We start from the raw sequence: 15,142 nt of genomic DNA, 5'->3' as shown, positions 1-15,142 counted from the left end.
CAATTGTATATTCAGTGTTTATATATTTCATTTGTCTAATTGCATATTAAATTTTACATATTTACATATATAGCATAATATTTAAATATGATAAAGTACTTTTATATTCTATGTTTAACCATTAGTATTTCTCCATTTTGCTATAGTCTTTTTTTTTCCTTTTCTTTGTCCCTTTTCTTCTCTCACATTGTGAGGTAACCAATGTTAAAAGTTTGATGTTTATCTCCCTATATTTTTTCTTTTTCTATGTTCTTACACTCCTATATGATAGGTATATATAATTTTTTTGGGGGGAAGCATTATTTTCTTTTATGAAAAAGAGAATCATACTGTTTGCATTTTTCTTGCTTTTTTCTACTATATTATTGATCTCCCAATAGATTAATAGACACAGGTCTAATGCTTAAAATGCCATTAATATCCCAGAGAGCATATATATTCTCTTTACACATATTATATTCTTTTTGCCATTTGAGAATTCCCTGTTGCAATGTTAATTGCATAAGTCTGCCACCTTAATTTTTTAGGAAACCTAATAAAAGAGTAGAAGTGGCCCAGCTGAATGATGTGATGGATACTATGCTAGAGAGGGCTGGTGTGGAAAATCAGGGATATACAGGACCAACGAAGGTAACTGCAAAGCCGAATGCAACCTGGTGGCTAAGAGCATGCACTCAGGAGGCAGATTGCCTAGGTTAGAATTCTGACCCTGCCATATATTTACTGATGGCCTTGGACAAGTCACTTAATGTATTTGTACCTCAGTTTCCTCATCTGGACATTGGAGATAATAATATCACCTACCTCATAGGGTTTTTGTGGAGATGAAATGACATAATAAATGTAAAGTGCTTAGAACAGTTCTTGGCATGTGGTAGACACTGTATAATTAATTGTTAGTATTATTATTTCACCAAATATAAGGTATCATTGATTGTAAGACCCTTATTATTTTATGTAACACTAAAAAACACTGCCAGGTATATTTTTAGTAGAGATGGGGTTTCAACATGTTGGCCAGGCTGTTCTCAAACTCCTGACCTCAAGTGATCTGCCCACCTCCCCCTCCCAAAGTGCTGGGATTACAGGCATGAACCACCGCACCAGGCCACCACTTGTAATTTTTATTTTCTACTTAAGAAAGAACTCTTTTAGTCTTACATAGATAGAGACCTTTTTCTTTATCAGGGCTATTTCTTTTTTGTTTTATGTATTTTATTTGTTTGGAATTGGAAACTTACAGAAAAAGTTGAATACAAGACACTGCTATGTAACCTTTACCCAGATTCTCCATCTGGTTATTTACATTGTGCCCTATTTGCTTTCTCATTCTCTCTCCTTCTCTGTCTACATATGCATCACTTTGTTCTGAACCATTTAGAGTGAGTTGGAGACATCATGCCTCTTTAATACCCAGATATTCAGGATATATTTCCTACAAACAAGGACATTCTCTTATATATCCATAATATAGTTATCAGGAAATTTAATGTTGATATGATAGTATTATCTGACACAGACCACATTTAAATTTTATATTTTATCAATTGTCTCTGTAATGGCTTTTAAAAATAGCTATTTTTTCTTCCTAGTCCAGAATCTAAGAGATCACATAGTTCTTTTAGTTGTCATGTTTCTTTAGACAATTTTAATCTGAAACAGTTTCTCAGCCTTTCTTTGTTTTTCTTGACCTTGTTGTTTTGAAGAACACAAGCCAGTTACTCTGTAGAATGTTCTTCAATTTTGGTTTGTCAGATGTATAGTCATGATTTTAGATTGGGGTTTTTTATTTTTGGCAGCTATAACATAGAAGTGATATTGTGACCTTTTCAGTGCATCAGATAAAGAGGCACATGATTAAACCAATTTTTTTTTTTTTTTTGAGACAAAGTCTCACTCTGTCACCCAGGCTGGAGTACACTGTGATTATGGCTCACTGCAGCTGCAACCTCCCTGGGCTCAGGGGATCCTCCCACCTCAGCCTCCCGAGTATCTGGGACTACAGGCGTGTGCCACCATGGCTGGCTAATTTTTATATTTTTTGTACAGACAGGGTCTCACCATATTGCCCAGGCTGGTCTCAAGCTCCTTGCCTCAAGCAATCTGCCCACCTCGGCCTCCCAAAGTGTTGGGATTACAGGTGTGAGCCACTGCACCTGGGCAGACCAACATTTAAAAATCAAATATCACTTTTGTATATATATAAATGAAAATGTAAGTGAAATAAATTAATCAACGTGTTTCTAAAACTTATTTACATTCAAGGTGTTAACCTCCTAAAATGTTTTTTACTAAGACTGTAATAAGTACTGATTATGTTACTTACCTTCTGACAGATGCACAAACTACTACATATATTGAAGAAGGAACAGACCATTTACAACATGATATTTCATGAACTTATTCGACAAGTCAGTGTGGACTGTGCAGACAGAGGAGAACTTCTGTCTAAAGTCAGGTTAGTGCTGTTATTGGAATGGTCCAGTTTCCTTTTGATTTTTATATTAGATTTGTCTTTATATCTACTTTTGAGAATGCCACAAAAGTGCACTTCTCTATTCTACTGATCGTAAGTAATCTAACTGCATTTTTTTTTCTTTTTTGTTAATATATGGAAAGGGTCTATAGCTTTCATTTTATTTTAGCCATATTATCTTGGGTGAGATACAGTGAGACCTGATGCAGATCAAGAGAAAGAACCCAGAAAGAGTTTTATAGTTTTGTTATACTCACAGCTCCCTGGGGAGAAGCAGCACGCCATACAGGGCCATTGTGGGGAGACACCAAGTCAGTCATGAGGTAATGAGAGGGAGGGAACCTGTGGGGAGGCACCTCTATTGTGGTTTCCTTGGGAAGGAATAGGTGAGGCAGGTTAAGTAGGCTTAGGATTGGATTGTTTGGATAATTTCACTGGGCATTCCATAATAGGGGTTGTCCCTGGTTGTTTGGTACCTGGCCTTGGGGCAATAAGAGAATTTTTGAAAGATATTTTTGCTGGATATAGACAATTTTTAAATTTAGTACTTTAAATATGTTGTTGCCCTACTCTCATTTGCATTGTTTCCAATGAGAAATCTGCTGCCATCCTTGTCTTTATTCCCCCAAACGTAATGTGTGTTTTTCCTGGAGCTGATTTTAGGATTTTTTCCTTTTTTTTTTTTGAGACAGTCTCGCTCTGTCGCCCAGGCTGGAGTGCAATGGCGCCATCTCGGCTCACTGCAACCTCTGCCTCCAAGGTTCAAGCAATTCTCCTGCCTCAGCCTCCCGAGTAGCTGGGATTACAGGCGCCTGCCACCATGCCCGGCTAATTTTGTATTTTAGTAGAGACGGGGTTTCACCATGTTGGTCAGGCTGGTCTCGAGCTCCTGACCTCGTGATCTGCCCGCCTTGGCCTTCCAAAGTGCTGGGATTACAGGTGTGAGCCACCGAGCCCAGCCTTAAGATTTTTTCTTTACTATTGCTTTTGAGCAGTTTCACTATGCTATGACTTGGTGTAGTTTTTTTCACGTTTCTTGTACTTGGTGCTTATTAAGCATTTTGGTCTGTGGCTTTATAGTTTTCATCAAATATGGAACATTTTTGGCTATTTCTTTAAGTGTTTTTCTGTCCCTCCACCTCTTTTGAGGGAATTTGTTTACACATGTATTAGGCCACTAGTACTGAAGTTGTCCCACAGATCACTAATGTTATACACATTTTTGCTCTTTTCTATTTGTGTTCATTTTGGATAGTTTCTATTGCTATACCTTCAAGTTCATTAATCTTTTTTCCCATAATATCTAATCTGCTTTTAATCCTATCTAATTATTAGTACTATTATTATTATTTTTGACATAGAGTCTTGCTCTGTTACCCAGGCTGGAGTGCAGTGGCATGATCTTGGCTCATTGCAGCCTTGAACTCCTGGGCTCAAGTGATCCACCTACCTCAGCCTCCTAAGTAGCTGGGGCTACAAGTGTGTGCCACCACACCCAGCTAATTTTTTTGTATTTTTTTTTGTAGAGACAGGATCTCACTTTAATCCTATCTAGTATATATTTTCATCTCAGACATTTTTGCTTTCATCTCTAGAAGGTCAGTTTGGGTCTTTTAAATATCTTCCATGTCTCTACTTAACTTTTTGAACATACAGAATGTAGTTAGATAACTTTTAGTGGTTTTGTCTGTTAATTCTACCATCTATTTTGGTTCTGGGTCAGTTTTGATTCATTGATTTTTCTCCTCATAGGCGTGTTTTCCTGCTTCTTTACATGTTTAGTAATTGTCTTACTCTGCCTTGTGCTGCTATAACAGAATATCACAGACGGGGGGTAATTTATAATGAGCAGAGATTTATTGGCTCACAGTTTGGGAAGCTGGGAAGTGCAATGTACGAAGCTGCCATCATCTGGTGAGAACCTTCTTGTGGTAATCATAACATGACAGAAAGTGAGAGGGTGAGAGAGAGAGAAAGAGGGAGTGGGTCCACTTGTGTGATAATGACCCCATTCCTGCAATAATGGCATTAGTCCATTTATCAGGGCAGAGCCCTCATGACTTAAACACCTCTTGAAAGGTCCACCTCCTAATACTGTTATAATAACAATTAAATTTCAACACTAGTTATGAGGGGAGAAACATTTAAACCTAGCAGTAATTTTGATTGGATGGCAGACATGAATTATGCCTTATTTGGATGCTGTATATTTTTGTTTTCATACAAATATTCGTTAGCTTTGTTTTGGGACACAATTAAGTTATTTAAAAAAAATCTGATCCTGTTAGGTCTTTAGGTGGGACAAGAGCAGTGCCCAATTTAGGGCTAATTATTTCTGAATACCAAGACAAAACTTTTCTGTGTACCATATCCAATGTCCCATGAATCATGAGTTTTTACAGTCTGGTTGGTTGGTACTGGTACTACTTCTATGCGAGTTCTGGCAGTCTTACCTCTGATCCTTTTGGGTAGTTCTTTCCCTGGTCTTGGGTAGTTTTCTCACATTTATGCCCTGATCAGTACTTAGCTGAACACTTGAGGGAGATCTTCTGCATATCTTGTATAACTCTTTTCTCTCTGCTACTCTGTCCTCTGAACTCTAGCTGCTTTCATCTCTCTAGACTGTTAACTCTGTCTCCTTAACTCAGAGAGTCAACTGGGGTCTTCCTGGATTCCCTCTCAGTGTGCTATGGCCTGGAAAACTCTCCCAAGGCATTAGGCTGGCACAATTGTAGGGTTTGCTTTATTTATTCCTGGTCTCTCAGGGATCACTCTCTTTCATTGCCTGATATCCAGTGTCTTAAAAATGGTTTCATATTCTTTGTCCTTGTTTTGTTGTTGTCACTTCAGGTAGGAAAGTAAATTTAGTTCCTCTGGATTTCTTTTTATATTTCCTGTACCTATATCTATACCATAATTCACTATATAGATTAATGTCTTTCAGAAGTTTTGGGAAATTATCAGTGATGATCTTTGACTCATGTCTGTACTGCATTCTGTCTTCTGTTTCTGGAGCTTTGATTAGATATATGTTAGATATTCTCATTCTGTCTTCTTTGTCTCTTAATCTCTTTTTCATAGTTTCCCTCTTGTCTCTGTCCTACATTTTGGGTAATTTGTTCTAGGACATTACTGTCTTCTCTAGGTGTGTCTATTATGCTATAACCCATCTATTATTAACTCAACAATTATATTTTTCCCCTAAGAGTTTTTTTTTTTTTGAGACAGGATCTCGCTGTGGCCCAGGCTGCAGTGCAGTGGCACGATCTTGGCTTACTGCAACCTCTGACTCTCGGGTTCAAGTGATTCTTGTGCCTTAGCCTCCCAAGTAGCTGGGACTACAGGCACACACCACCATGCCTGGCTATTTTTTTTTTTTTTTTGTATTTTTAGTAGAGACAGGGTTCGCCATATTGGCCCGGCTAGTCTTGAACTCCTGGCCTCAAGCGATCCGCCCACCTCAGCCTCCCAGAGTGCTGGGATTACAGGTGTGAGCCACTGTGCCTGGCCTCCCTTAAGAGTTCTGTTGGTTTGTTTCCACGTTTGTCTCATCAAATATAATAATTTTATTGCTTATTCATTTTTAGATTCTTTTTTTTTTTTTTTTTTGAGATGGAGTTTCACTCTTGTCACCCAGGGTAGAGTGCAATGGCACGATCTCAGCTCACTGCAACCTCCACCTCCGCATTCAAGTGATTCTCCCGCCTCAGCCTCCTGAGTAGCTGGGATTACAGGCATGCGCCACCATGCCTGGCTAATTTTGCATTTTTAGTAGAGACGGGGTTTCACCATGTTGGCCAGGCTGGTCTCGAACTCCTAATTTCAGGTGGTCTGCCCACTTCAGCCCCGCAAAGTGCTGGGACTACAGGTGTGAGCCACCATGCCCAGCCCATTTTTAGATTCTATCTTTTATTTCTCAAACATTTCATGCATAGTCTTATAAAATCCGCTATTGGTTATTTCTTCTGAGTCTCATTCATGGTGGTTTATTTACATTAGTATTTTGCAGCCTTTGCTTGTGGAGCTAATATTTCACTGACCTTGGCCATGGGATCCTCAGGGCATGAATCCAGGATGCTTTCTGGAAAAAGAAGATTTGCATGTGCTCCCTTCTGGAATCTGGGATTCATGCAGTAGTCCTACACTTGCCCATGTCTCCCACTTTGAAGTCAGCCCAAGGCTTAGTCTCTGGTTCTCAGTGTTGGTATTTTCCTGGGGACCATCCTGACCTTGGGTTTGCTTACTGCTTACAACTCCCACTTTATTTCTAACTTACTATTTTTTGTTTGTTCTTATTGTTTTTCATCCCTAGAGTCTTCTGTTTCTTCCTGCAAACTCAGTAATGCTTTGAAAAGTGTGTTCTCTTATGGATCTAGTTGGATTGTAATGGGAAGGTCCTTCAGAGTATTTAGTTCCTATATTGTCAGGAGGGGGAAATCCTAAAGATGATGTTTTTTAAATTAATATTTCCAGTATATGAGCTGCATCTTGAGGTGATAAACTCCCTGCCACTTTCAGCCTTAAAGCAAGGGCTGGATAACTCTTTCTGTCAATGGATGAAAGATTAAACGACCAGTCAACTCAGACATATTACAAATCTAGGACCTCAGGCTTAGGGTGTAACACCTAGATCAGTTTTTTTTTTTTTTTTTTTTTTAAGACAGTCTTGCTCTGTCACCCAGGCTGGAGTGCAATGGTGAGATCTCTGCTCACTACAACCTCTGCCTCCCAGGCTCAAGTGATTCTTGTGTCTCAGCCACCCAAGTAGCTGGGATTATAGGCATGTGCCACCATGCCACACTAATTTTTGTATTTTTAGTAGATACAAGGTTTTGCCATGTTGGCTAGGCTGGTCTTGAACTCCTGGCTTCAAGTGATCTACCTGCCTCGGTCTCCCAGAGTGCTGAGGTTACAGGTATGAGCCATCATGCCTGGCCTAGATCACTGTTAATATAAATGAATACTATTTAGTTATGGTATTTATAATTTATCATCTGTGATCACTTCCAAATATTTTGTTTGGTTTTATTCAGAAGCAAAAGAAATGACTTCTTTGTATTAAAGATTTTTGTTTGTGTTTAAATAGTTGATGTCGTTTTACATGTTGTCAATTTGAAAAAAGTGGCTTTATTCATGAATTTAACTATTTATAAGAATCTCACTATACGTTAAGTCATGCTGTTAGATGTAAAAATACAAATATGTAAGACATGGTTTCTAGTCTCAAAGAATTTATATCTAGAAGAAGGAATAAAACAAGTTTTTATTTTTGTTTTACATCTAACGTATGATATTCCAAATAATTAGGGCTCTGGTTACAATTCTGTACAATTGTTCACTCACTTGTATGGCATGGCAGGAAAACATAGCCTAGATTCCTTTTTTTTTTTTCTAATGAAGCCACAGCATTCTGCTTCTGTGCTTTTTATTTTTTATGTATTTATTTTTTTGAGATGGAGTTTCGATCTTGTTGCCCAGGCTGGAGCGCAATGGCGCCATCTTGGCTCCCTGCAACCTCTGCCTCCCAGGTTCAAGTGATTCTCCTGTCTCAGCCTACTGAGTAGCTGGGATTATAGGCATGCACCATGACACCTGGCTAATTTTGTATTTTTAGTAGAGATAGGGTTTATCCATGTTGGTCAGGCTGGTCTCAAACTCCCGACATCAGGTGATCCACCCACCTCGGGCCCCCAAAGTGCTGGGATTACAGGCGTGAGCCACTGCGGCCAGACTTCTTTTCTTTTTTTTCTTTTCTATATTGTTCATCTCACATATCTTTTGGAATGTCTGTTTACTATTTTATTGCCTAACATTACTTTCTCTCTTGCATATTTTCTATCTTTTTTTCCTTTCCTTCTGCGTGATATCTTGTTTCTCTTATTTTATTTCAATAGTTTTTGGAGAACAGGTGGTTTTTGGTTACACAGATAAGTTCTTGAGTGGTGATTTCTGAGATTTTTGGTGTACTCGTGGTATGGTTTGGCTGTGTCCCCATCCAAATCTCATCTTGAATTGTTGTTGCCATAATCCCCACATGTTGTGGGAGGGACCAGGTAGAGATGGTTGAGTCATGAGGGCCGTTTCCCTCATTCTGTTCTTGTGATAGTGAATTAGTTCTCATGAGATCTGATGATTTTATTTATTTATTTATTTATTTTTGAGATGGAGTCTTACTCTGTTGCCCAGGCTGGAGTGCAGTGGCGCAATCTCAGCTCACTGCCACCTCCAGCTCCTGGGTTCAGGTGATTCTCCTGCCTCAGCCTCCCAAGTAGCTGGGATTACAGGTATGCATTACCATGCCCAGCTAATTTTTTGTATTTTTAGTAGAGACAGGGTTTCACCGTGTTGGCCAGGCTAGTCTCAAGCTCCTGACCTCAGGTGATTCACCTGTCTCAGCCTCCCAAAGTGCTGGGATTACAGGCATGAGTCACTGTGCCTGGCCAGAGATCTGATAGTTTTATAAAGGGCTTCTTCCTTTTCTGGGCTTTCATTCTTCTCCTTCCTGCTGCCATGTGAAGAAGGACATGTTTGCTTTCCCTTCTGCCATGATTGTAAGTTTCCTGAGGCCTCCCCAGCTCTGTGGAACTGAGAGTCAATTAAATCTCTTTCCTTTATAAATTACCCTGTCTTGGGTATATCCTTATAGCAGTGTGAGAATGGACTAATATAACCCATCACCCGCTGAGCAGTGTACACTGTACCAAATATGTAGTCTTTATTCCTCACCCCCCTCCTAATCTTCCCCCTCAGACCCCAGAGTCCATTATATCATTCTTATGCCTTCGCATCCTCATTAGCTTAGCTCCTATTTATAAGTGAGAACATACAATATTTGGTTTTCCATTCCTGAGTTACTTCATTTAGAATAATGGTCTCAAACTCCAACCAAGTTGCTGCAAATGCCATTATTTCATTTCATCTTATAGCTAAGTAGTATTCCATAGTGTGTATATACCACATTTTCTTTATCCACTCATTGCTTGATGGACATTTAGGTTGGTTCCATATTTTTGCAGTTGCAAATTGTGCTACTGTAAACATGCATGTGCATGTGTCTTTTTCATATAATGACTTATGACTTATTTTCCTGTGGGTAGATACCCAGTAGTGGGATTGTTAGATTGAATGGTAGTTCTACTTTTAGTTCTTTGAAGAATCTCCATACTGTTTTCCATAGTGGTTGTACTAGTTTACATTCCCACCAGCAGTGTAAAAATGTTCTCTTTTCACCACATCCAAGCTGACATTTATTTTTGATTTTTTAAATTATGGCCATTCTTGCAGTAGTAGGGTGATATTTCATTGTAGTTTTAAATTGCATTTTCCTGATAATTAGTGATGTTGAGTATTTTTTCATGTTTGTTGGCTGTTTGTATATCTTCTTTTGAGGATTGTCTATTCATGTCCTTTGCCCACTTTTTGGTGAAATTATTTGTTTTTTTCTTGCTGATTTGTTGGAGTTCATCGTAGATTCTGGGTACTAGTCCTTTGCCAGGTGCATAGTTTATGAATATTTTCTCCCTCTCTGTGGGTTGTCTGTTTAACCTGCTGATTATTTCTTTTGTTGTGCAGAAGTTCTTTAGTTTAATTAGGTCCCATCTATTTATTTTTGTTTTTGTTGCATTTGCTTTTGGGTTCTTGGTCATGAATTCTTTGCCTAAGCCAATGTCTAGAAGAGTTTTTCTGATGTTATCTTCTAGAATTTTTATGGTTTCAGGTCTTTAAGTCTTTGATCCATCTTGAGTTGACTTTTGTATAAGGTGTGAGATGAGGATCCAGTTTCATTCTTCTACATATGGCTTGCCAATTATCCCAGCACCATTTGTTGAAAAGGGTGTCCTTTCCCCACATTATGTTTTTGTATGCTTTGTTGCAGATCAGTTGGCTGTAAGTATCTGAGTTTATTTCTGGATTCTCTAGTCTGTTCCATTGGTCTATGTGCCTGTTTTTATACCCGTACCATGCTGTTTTGGTAACTATAGCCTTGTAGTATAGTTTGAAGTCAGGTAATGTGATGTTTCCAGATTTATTCTTTTTGTTTAGTATTTCTTTGGCTACGTGGGCTCTTTTTTGGTTCCATATGAGTTTTAGGATTTTTTTTTCCAGTTCTGTGAAGAATGATGATGGTATTTTTGATGGGAATTGCATGGAATCTGTAGATTGAGTTTGGCAATATGGTCATTTTCACAATATTGATTCTACCCATCCATGAACATGGGATGTGTTTCCATTTGTTTGTGTCATATGCAATGTTTTTTCAATAGTGTTTTGTAGTTTTTCTTGTAGAGATCTTTCGTCTCCTTGGTGAAGTATATTCCTAAGTATTTTCTTTTCTTTTTCTTTTTTTTTTTTTTGCAGCTGTTGTAAAAGGGATTGATTTCTTGATTTGATTCTCAGCTTGGTTTTCTTGGTGTATAGCAGTGCTACTGATTTGTGTACATTGATTTTGTAACCTGAGAATTTACTAAATTCATTTATCAGATCTAGGAGCTTTTTGGTTGTTTGTCATGCAGAGAGAGGTATGTGCAAATGCTTGACCAGATTGCTCGGCAGATGATTGATTTCTACAAAGACTTGGTAACTCAGCGAGTGATGGACCAGCGCATTTTAGAAGAATTGTATAATTTCAAGCATGTTATTGAAGAACTGACCAGGTAAAAACTGTGATTATCTTAAACACAAAACAAAAGTCAATGTCATGTCTCTAAAGGGAGTGAAAAATATTTAGGGAAAGTGGAATGGTTAAAGGCCAAGGTTCTTCTGTTTCCTTTTCATGTTTAGCAAGAGAACAAAAAGAACTAGATGTCATTGTAGATATAGATATAGATAAATGGGTTATGCAAGTTCACATAAAAACGAAGACTCTGTGTATATTTGACATGGAAAAGACTTACTCTTTCTTCTAAAATATAGATGTTGCTGGGCATGGTGGCTCACACCTGTAATCCCAGCACTTCGGGAGGCTGAGGCGGGAGGAACACTTGAGGTCAGGAGTTTGAGACCAGCCTGGCCAACATGGTGAAACCCCGTCTCTACCAAAAATACAAATAATTAGCCAGGCGTGGTGGCACATGCCTATAATCCCAACTACTGGGGAGGTTGAGGCAGGAGAATCACTTGAACCCGGGAGGTGGAGGTTGCAGTGAGCCGAGATCATGCCACTGCACTCTAGCCTGGGTGACAGAGCGAGACCCTGTCTCAGAAAAATAAAATAAAATAAAATAAAATAAAATAAAATAAAATAAAATAAAATACAGATGTTTACCTTAATCAGGTTTATAGAACAGTGCCATAATTATGGATGTTAACATTATGGATGTTAACATCTCAAAGAAAATAAGTATCATATAGCCATCAAAGTTAGTGATCATCTAACTTTTAACCTTGAAGCAAGATGGTTAGTGGTGAGAATAAAGAAGATAGGATAGTCATATCAGAAAGCGGGGTAGACCAGCATGGAGGCCTTGCATGTCAGCATCTGCCTCCCTCCATTCTAAAGGATCTCCCCTACATCTTCTTTCTGTCTGATTCCTGCCAGCCTGATTTCATTTCCAAACCTGGCAAGATTCCATCTAGAATGTACACTCAATTTCTTGATTTGGTTTATAAGGTGGAAAAACTGGGAAGGGAGGTACGCATGATAACTGAGAAGATTCCTGAATATAAATCTGATTTTCTTGGTAGAAACTTTTTGGAAATCTCCAAATATGAATTAAAAATTTCTTTGCTTTATTTCAGGGAACTGTGTCTAGTTCGGGCACATGATGTGAAATTAACAAAGGAAACAGAAAAAGCCCACAAGGATTTGGCACAAGCTATTTTAAATGCGGAAAAGAATGCCAAGTGAGTTGCTTAAAGTTTGTTTAGCTTACATAGGGGAAAGGGAAGAAGCTTATATAGCTTCTGAAATAATATATATGATACTATAACTTCTTGAATTCTAAAATCACATATAGATAGCTTACTTTATCTGAATTTAGTTGATTTCTCATTCTGGGTGCAAAGAAGGTAAAACATGACTTTTTCTCTTGGAGATAGACTGTTGCTTTCTGCATTAATCATTTTCGTTGAGTGAGGATTGCAGGCTATTACTTTCTGGTTTTCTACAAGAAAGGGTAAAGAAACAGTGAGCATAGATAGCATAGATTCTGGAACCATACTGTTTGCTGTGTGACCTTGGGGAAGTCACTTAACTTTTCTGGGCCTAAGTTTGCCCATATGTAAAATTGGGATAATAATATTACCTACCTCATAGGGTTATTACGAGTATTAAAGGAAGTAATATAAGTAAAGCACTTAGAATGGTGCTTGGCATATAGTCAGTGCTATGACAATATGAAATATTCTTATAATGGTTGCTTTTTTTTTTTTGTTCTTCTGTATTTGTTTTATTTCATTTTGCAAAACATTTTCAAGGTTCATCTATGCTGTGGCTTTTTTTTTTTCTTTTTTTTTTTTATTGATCATTTTTGGGTGTTTCTCACAGAGGGGGATTTGGCAGGGTCATAGGACAATAGTGGAGGGAAGGTCAGCAGATAAACAAGTGAACAAAGGTCTCTGGTTTTCCTACGCAGAGGACCCTGCGGCCTTCTGCAGTGTTTGTGTCCCTGGGTACTTGAGATTAGGGAGTGGTGATGACTCTTAACGAGCATGCTGCCTTCAAGCATCTGTTTAACAAAGCACATCTTGCACCGCCCTTCGTCCATTTAACCCTGAGTGGACACAGCACATGTTTCAGAGAGCACAGGGTTGGGGGTAAGGTCACAGATCAACAGGATCCCAAGGCAGAAGAATTTATCTTAGTACAGAACAAAATGAAAAGTCTCCCATGTCTACTTCTTTCTACACAGACACGGCAACCATCCGATTTCTCAATCTTTTCCCCACCTTTCCCCCCTTTCTATTCCACAAAACCGCCATTGTCATCCCGGCCCGTTCTCAATGAGCTGTTGGGTACACCTCCCAGATGGGGTGGTGGCCGGGCAGAGGAGCTCCTCACTTCCCAGTAGGGGCGGCCGGGCAGAGGCGCCCCTCACCTCCCGGACGGGGCGGCTGGCCGGGCAGAGGGGCTCCTCACTTCCCAGTAGGGGCGGCTGGGCAGAGGCGCCCCTCACCTCCCGGACGGGGCGGCTGGCCGGGCAGGGGGCTGACCCCCCCACCTCCCTCCTGGATGGGGCAGCTGGCCGGGCAGAGGGGCTCCTCACTTCCCAGTAGGGGCGGCCGGGCAGAGGCGCCCCTCACCTCCCGGATGGGGCGGCTAGCCGGGCAGGGGGCTGACCCCCCCACCTCCCTCCCGGACGGGGCGGCTGGCCGGGCAGGGGGGCTGACCCCCCGACCTCCCTCCCGGACGGGGCGGCTGGCCGGGCGGGGGGCTGACCCCCCCACCTCCCTTCCGGATGGGGCGGCTGGCCTGGCGGGGCCTGACCCCCACATCCCTCCCGGACGGGGTGGCTGCCGGGCGGAGACGCTCCTCACTTCCCAGACGGGGTGGCTGCCGGGCAGAGGGGCTCCTCACTTCTCAGATGGGGCGGCTGCCAGGCGGAGGGGCTCCTCACTTCTCAGACGGGGCGGCCGGGCAGAGACGCTCCTCACCTCCCAGACGGGGTCACGGCCGGGCAGAGGCGCTCCTCACATCTCAGACGGGGCGACGGGGCAGAGGCGCCCCCCACATCTCAGACGATGGGTGGCCGGACAGAGACGCTCCTCACTTCCCAGATGGGATGGCGGCCGGGAAGAGGCGCTTCTCACTTCCTAGATGGGATGGCGGCCAGGCAGAGACGCTCTTCACTTTCCAGACTGGGCAGCCAGGCAGAGGGGCTCCTCACGTCCCAGATGATGGGTGGCCAGGCAGAGACGCTCCTCACTTCACAGACGGGGTGGCGGCTGGGCAGAGGCTGCAATCTCGGCACTTTGGGAGGCCAAGGCAGGCGGCTGGGAGGTGGAGGTTGTAGCGAGCCGAGATCACGCTACTGCACTCCAGTCTGGGCACCATTGAGCACTGAGTGAACCAGACTCCGTCTGCAATCCCGGCACCTCGGGAGGCCGAGGCTGGCGGATCACTCGCGGTTAGGAGCTGGAGACCAGCCCGGCCAACACAGCGAAACCCCGTCTCCACCAAAAAAGTACGAAAACCAGTCAGGCGTGGCGGCGCACGCCTGCAATCGCAGGCACTCGGCAGGCTGAGGCAGGAGAATCAGGCAGGGAGGTTGCAGTGAGCCGAGATGGCAGCAGTACAGTCCAGCGTTGGCTCGGCATCAGAAGGAGACCGTGGAAAGAGAGGGAGAGGGAGACCATGGGGAGGGGGAGAGGGAGAGGAAGAGGGAGAGGGTGGTTGCTTTTAATGAAATTTTATGTCATGAAATATTTCAGACATTCAGAAAAAGAAAGCATTATAGTGAGTACTCATTTACCTTTCATGAATTACCAAATGTCAGCCATTATGTCATACTTGTTTCACACCCCATTTTTAGGAAACAAAATTATATAGAAATATTTGGAGATTTAGGCCAGGCATGGTGGTTCACGCCTGTAATCCCAGCACTTTGGGAGGCTGAGGCAGGTGGATCACCTGAGGTTGAGAGTTTGAGACTAGCCTGGCCAACATGGCAAAACCCCATCTCTACTAAAAATACAAAAATTAGCTGGAGGTGGAGGTGCTTGCCTGTA

At 41.4% G+C, this 15,142-nt stretch overlaps 1 protein-coding gene across 5 annotated transcripts in view; it reads left to right on the top strand.

The window, feature by feature from the left end:
* Positions 1 to 15,142, top strand: part of AXDND1 (axonemal dynein light chain domain containing 1) — a 189,802-nt gene that overhangs the window by 18,267 nt on the left and 156,393 nt on the right. For all 5 annotated transcript variants that reach the window (XM_055111047.2, XM_055111042.2, XM_055111046.2 and 2 more), the window contains exons 8-11: positions 528 to 630; positions 2,337 to 2,458; positions 10,990 to 11,130; positions 12,215 to 12,319. In XM_055111047.2, coding sequence (XP_054967022.2) covers positions 528 to 630; positions 2,337 to 2,458; positions 10,990 to 11,130; positions 12,215 to 12,319 — 471 coding nt within the window. The remainder of the gene's footprint in view (positions 1 to 527; positions 631 to 2,336; positions 2,459 to 10,989; positions 11,131 to 12,214; positions 12,320 to 15,142) is intronic.

The sequence above is a fragment of the Pan paniscus genome, chromosome 1, assembly GCF_029289425.2.
Source record: "Pan paniscus chromosome 1, NHGRI_mPanPan1-v2.0_pri, whole genome shotgun sequence".
In the NCBI taxonomy this organism is placed as follows: domain Eukaryota; kingdom Metazoa; phylum Chordata; class Mammalia; order Primates; family Hominidae; genus Pan; species Pan paniscus.
This window is presented reverse-complemented; position numbering and strand designations above follow the sequence as displayed.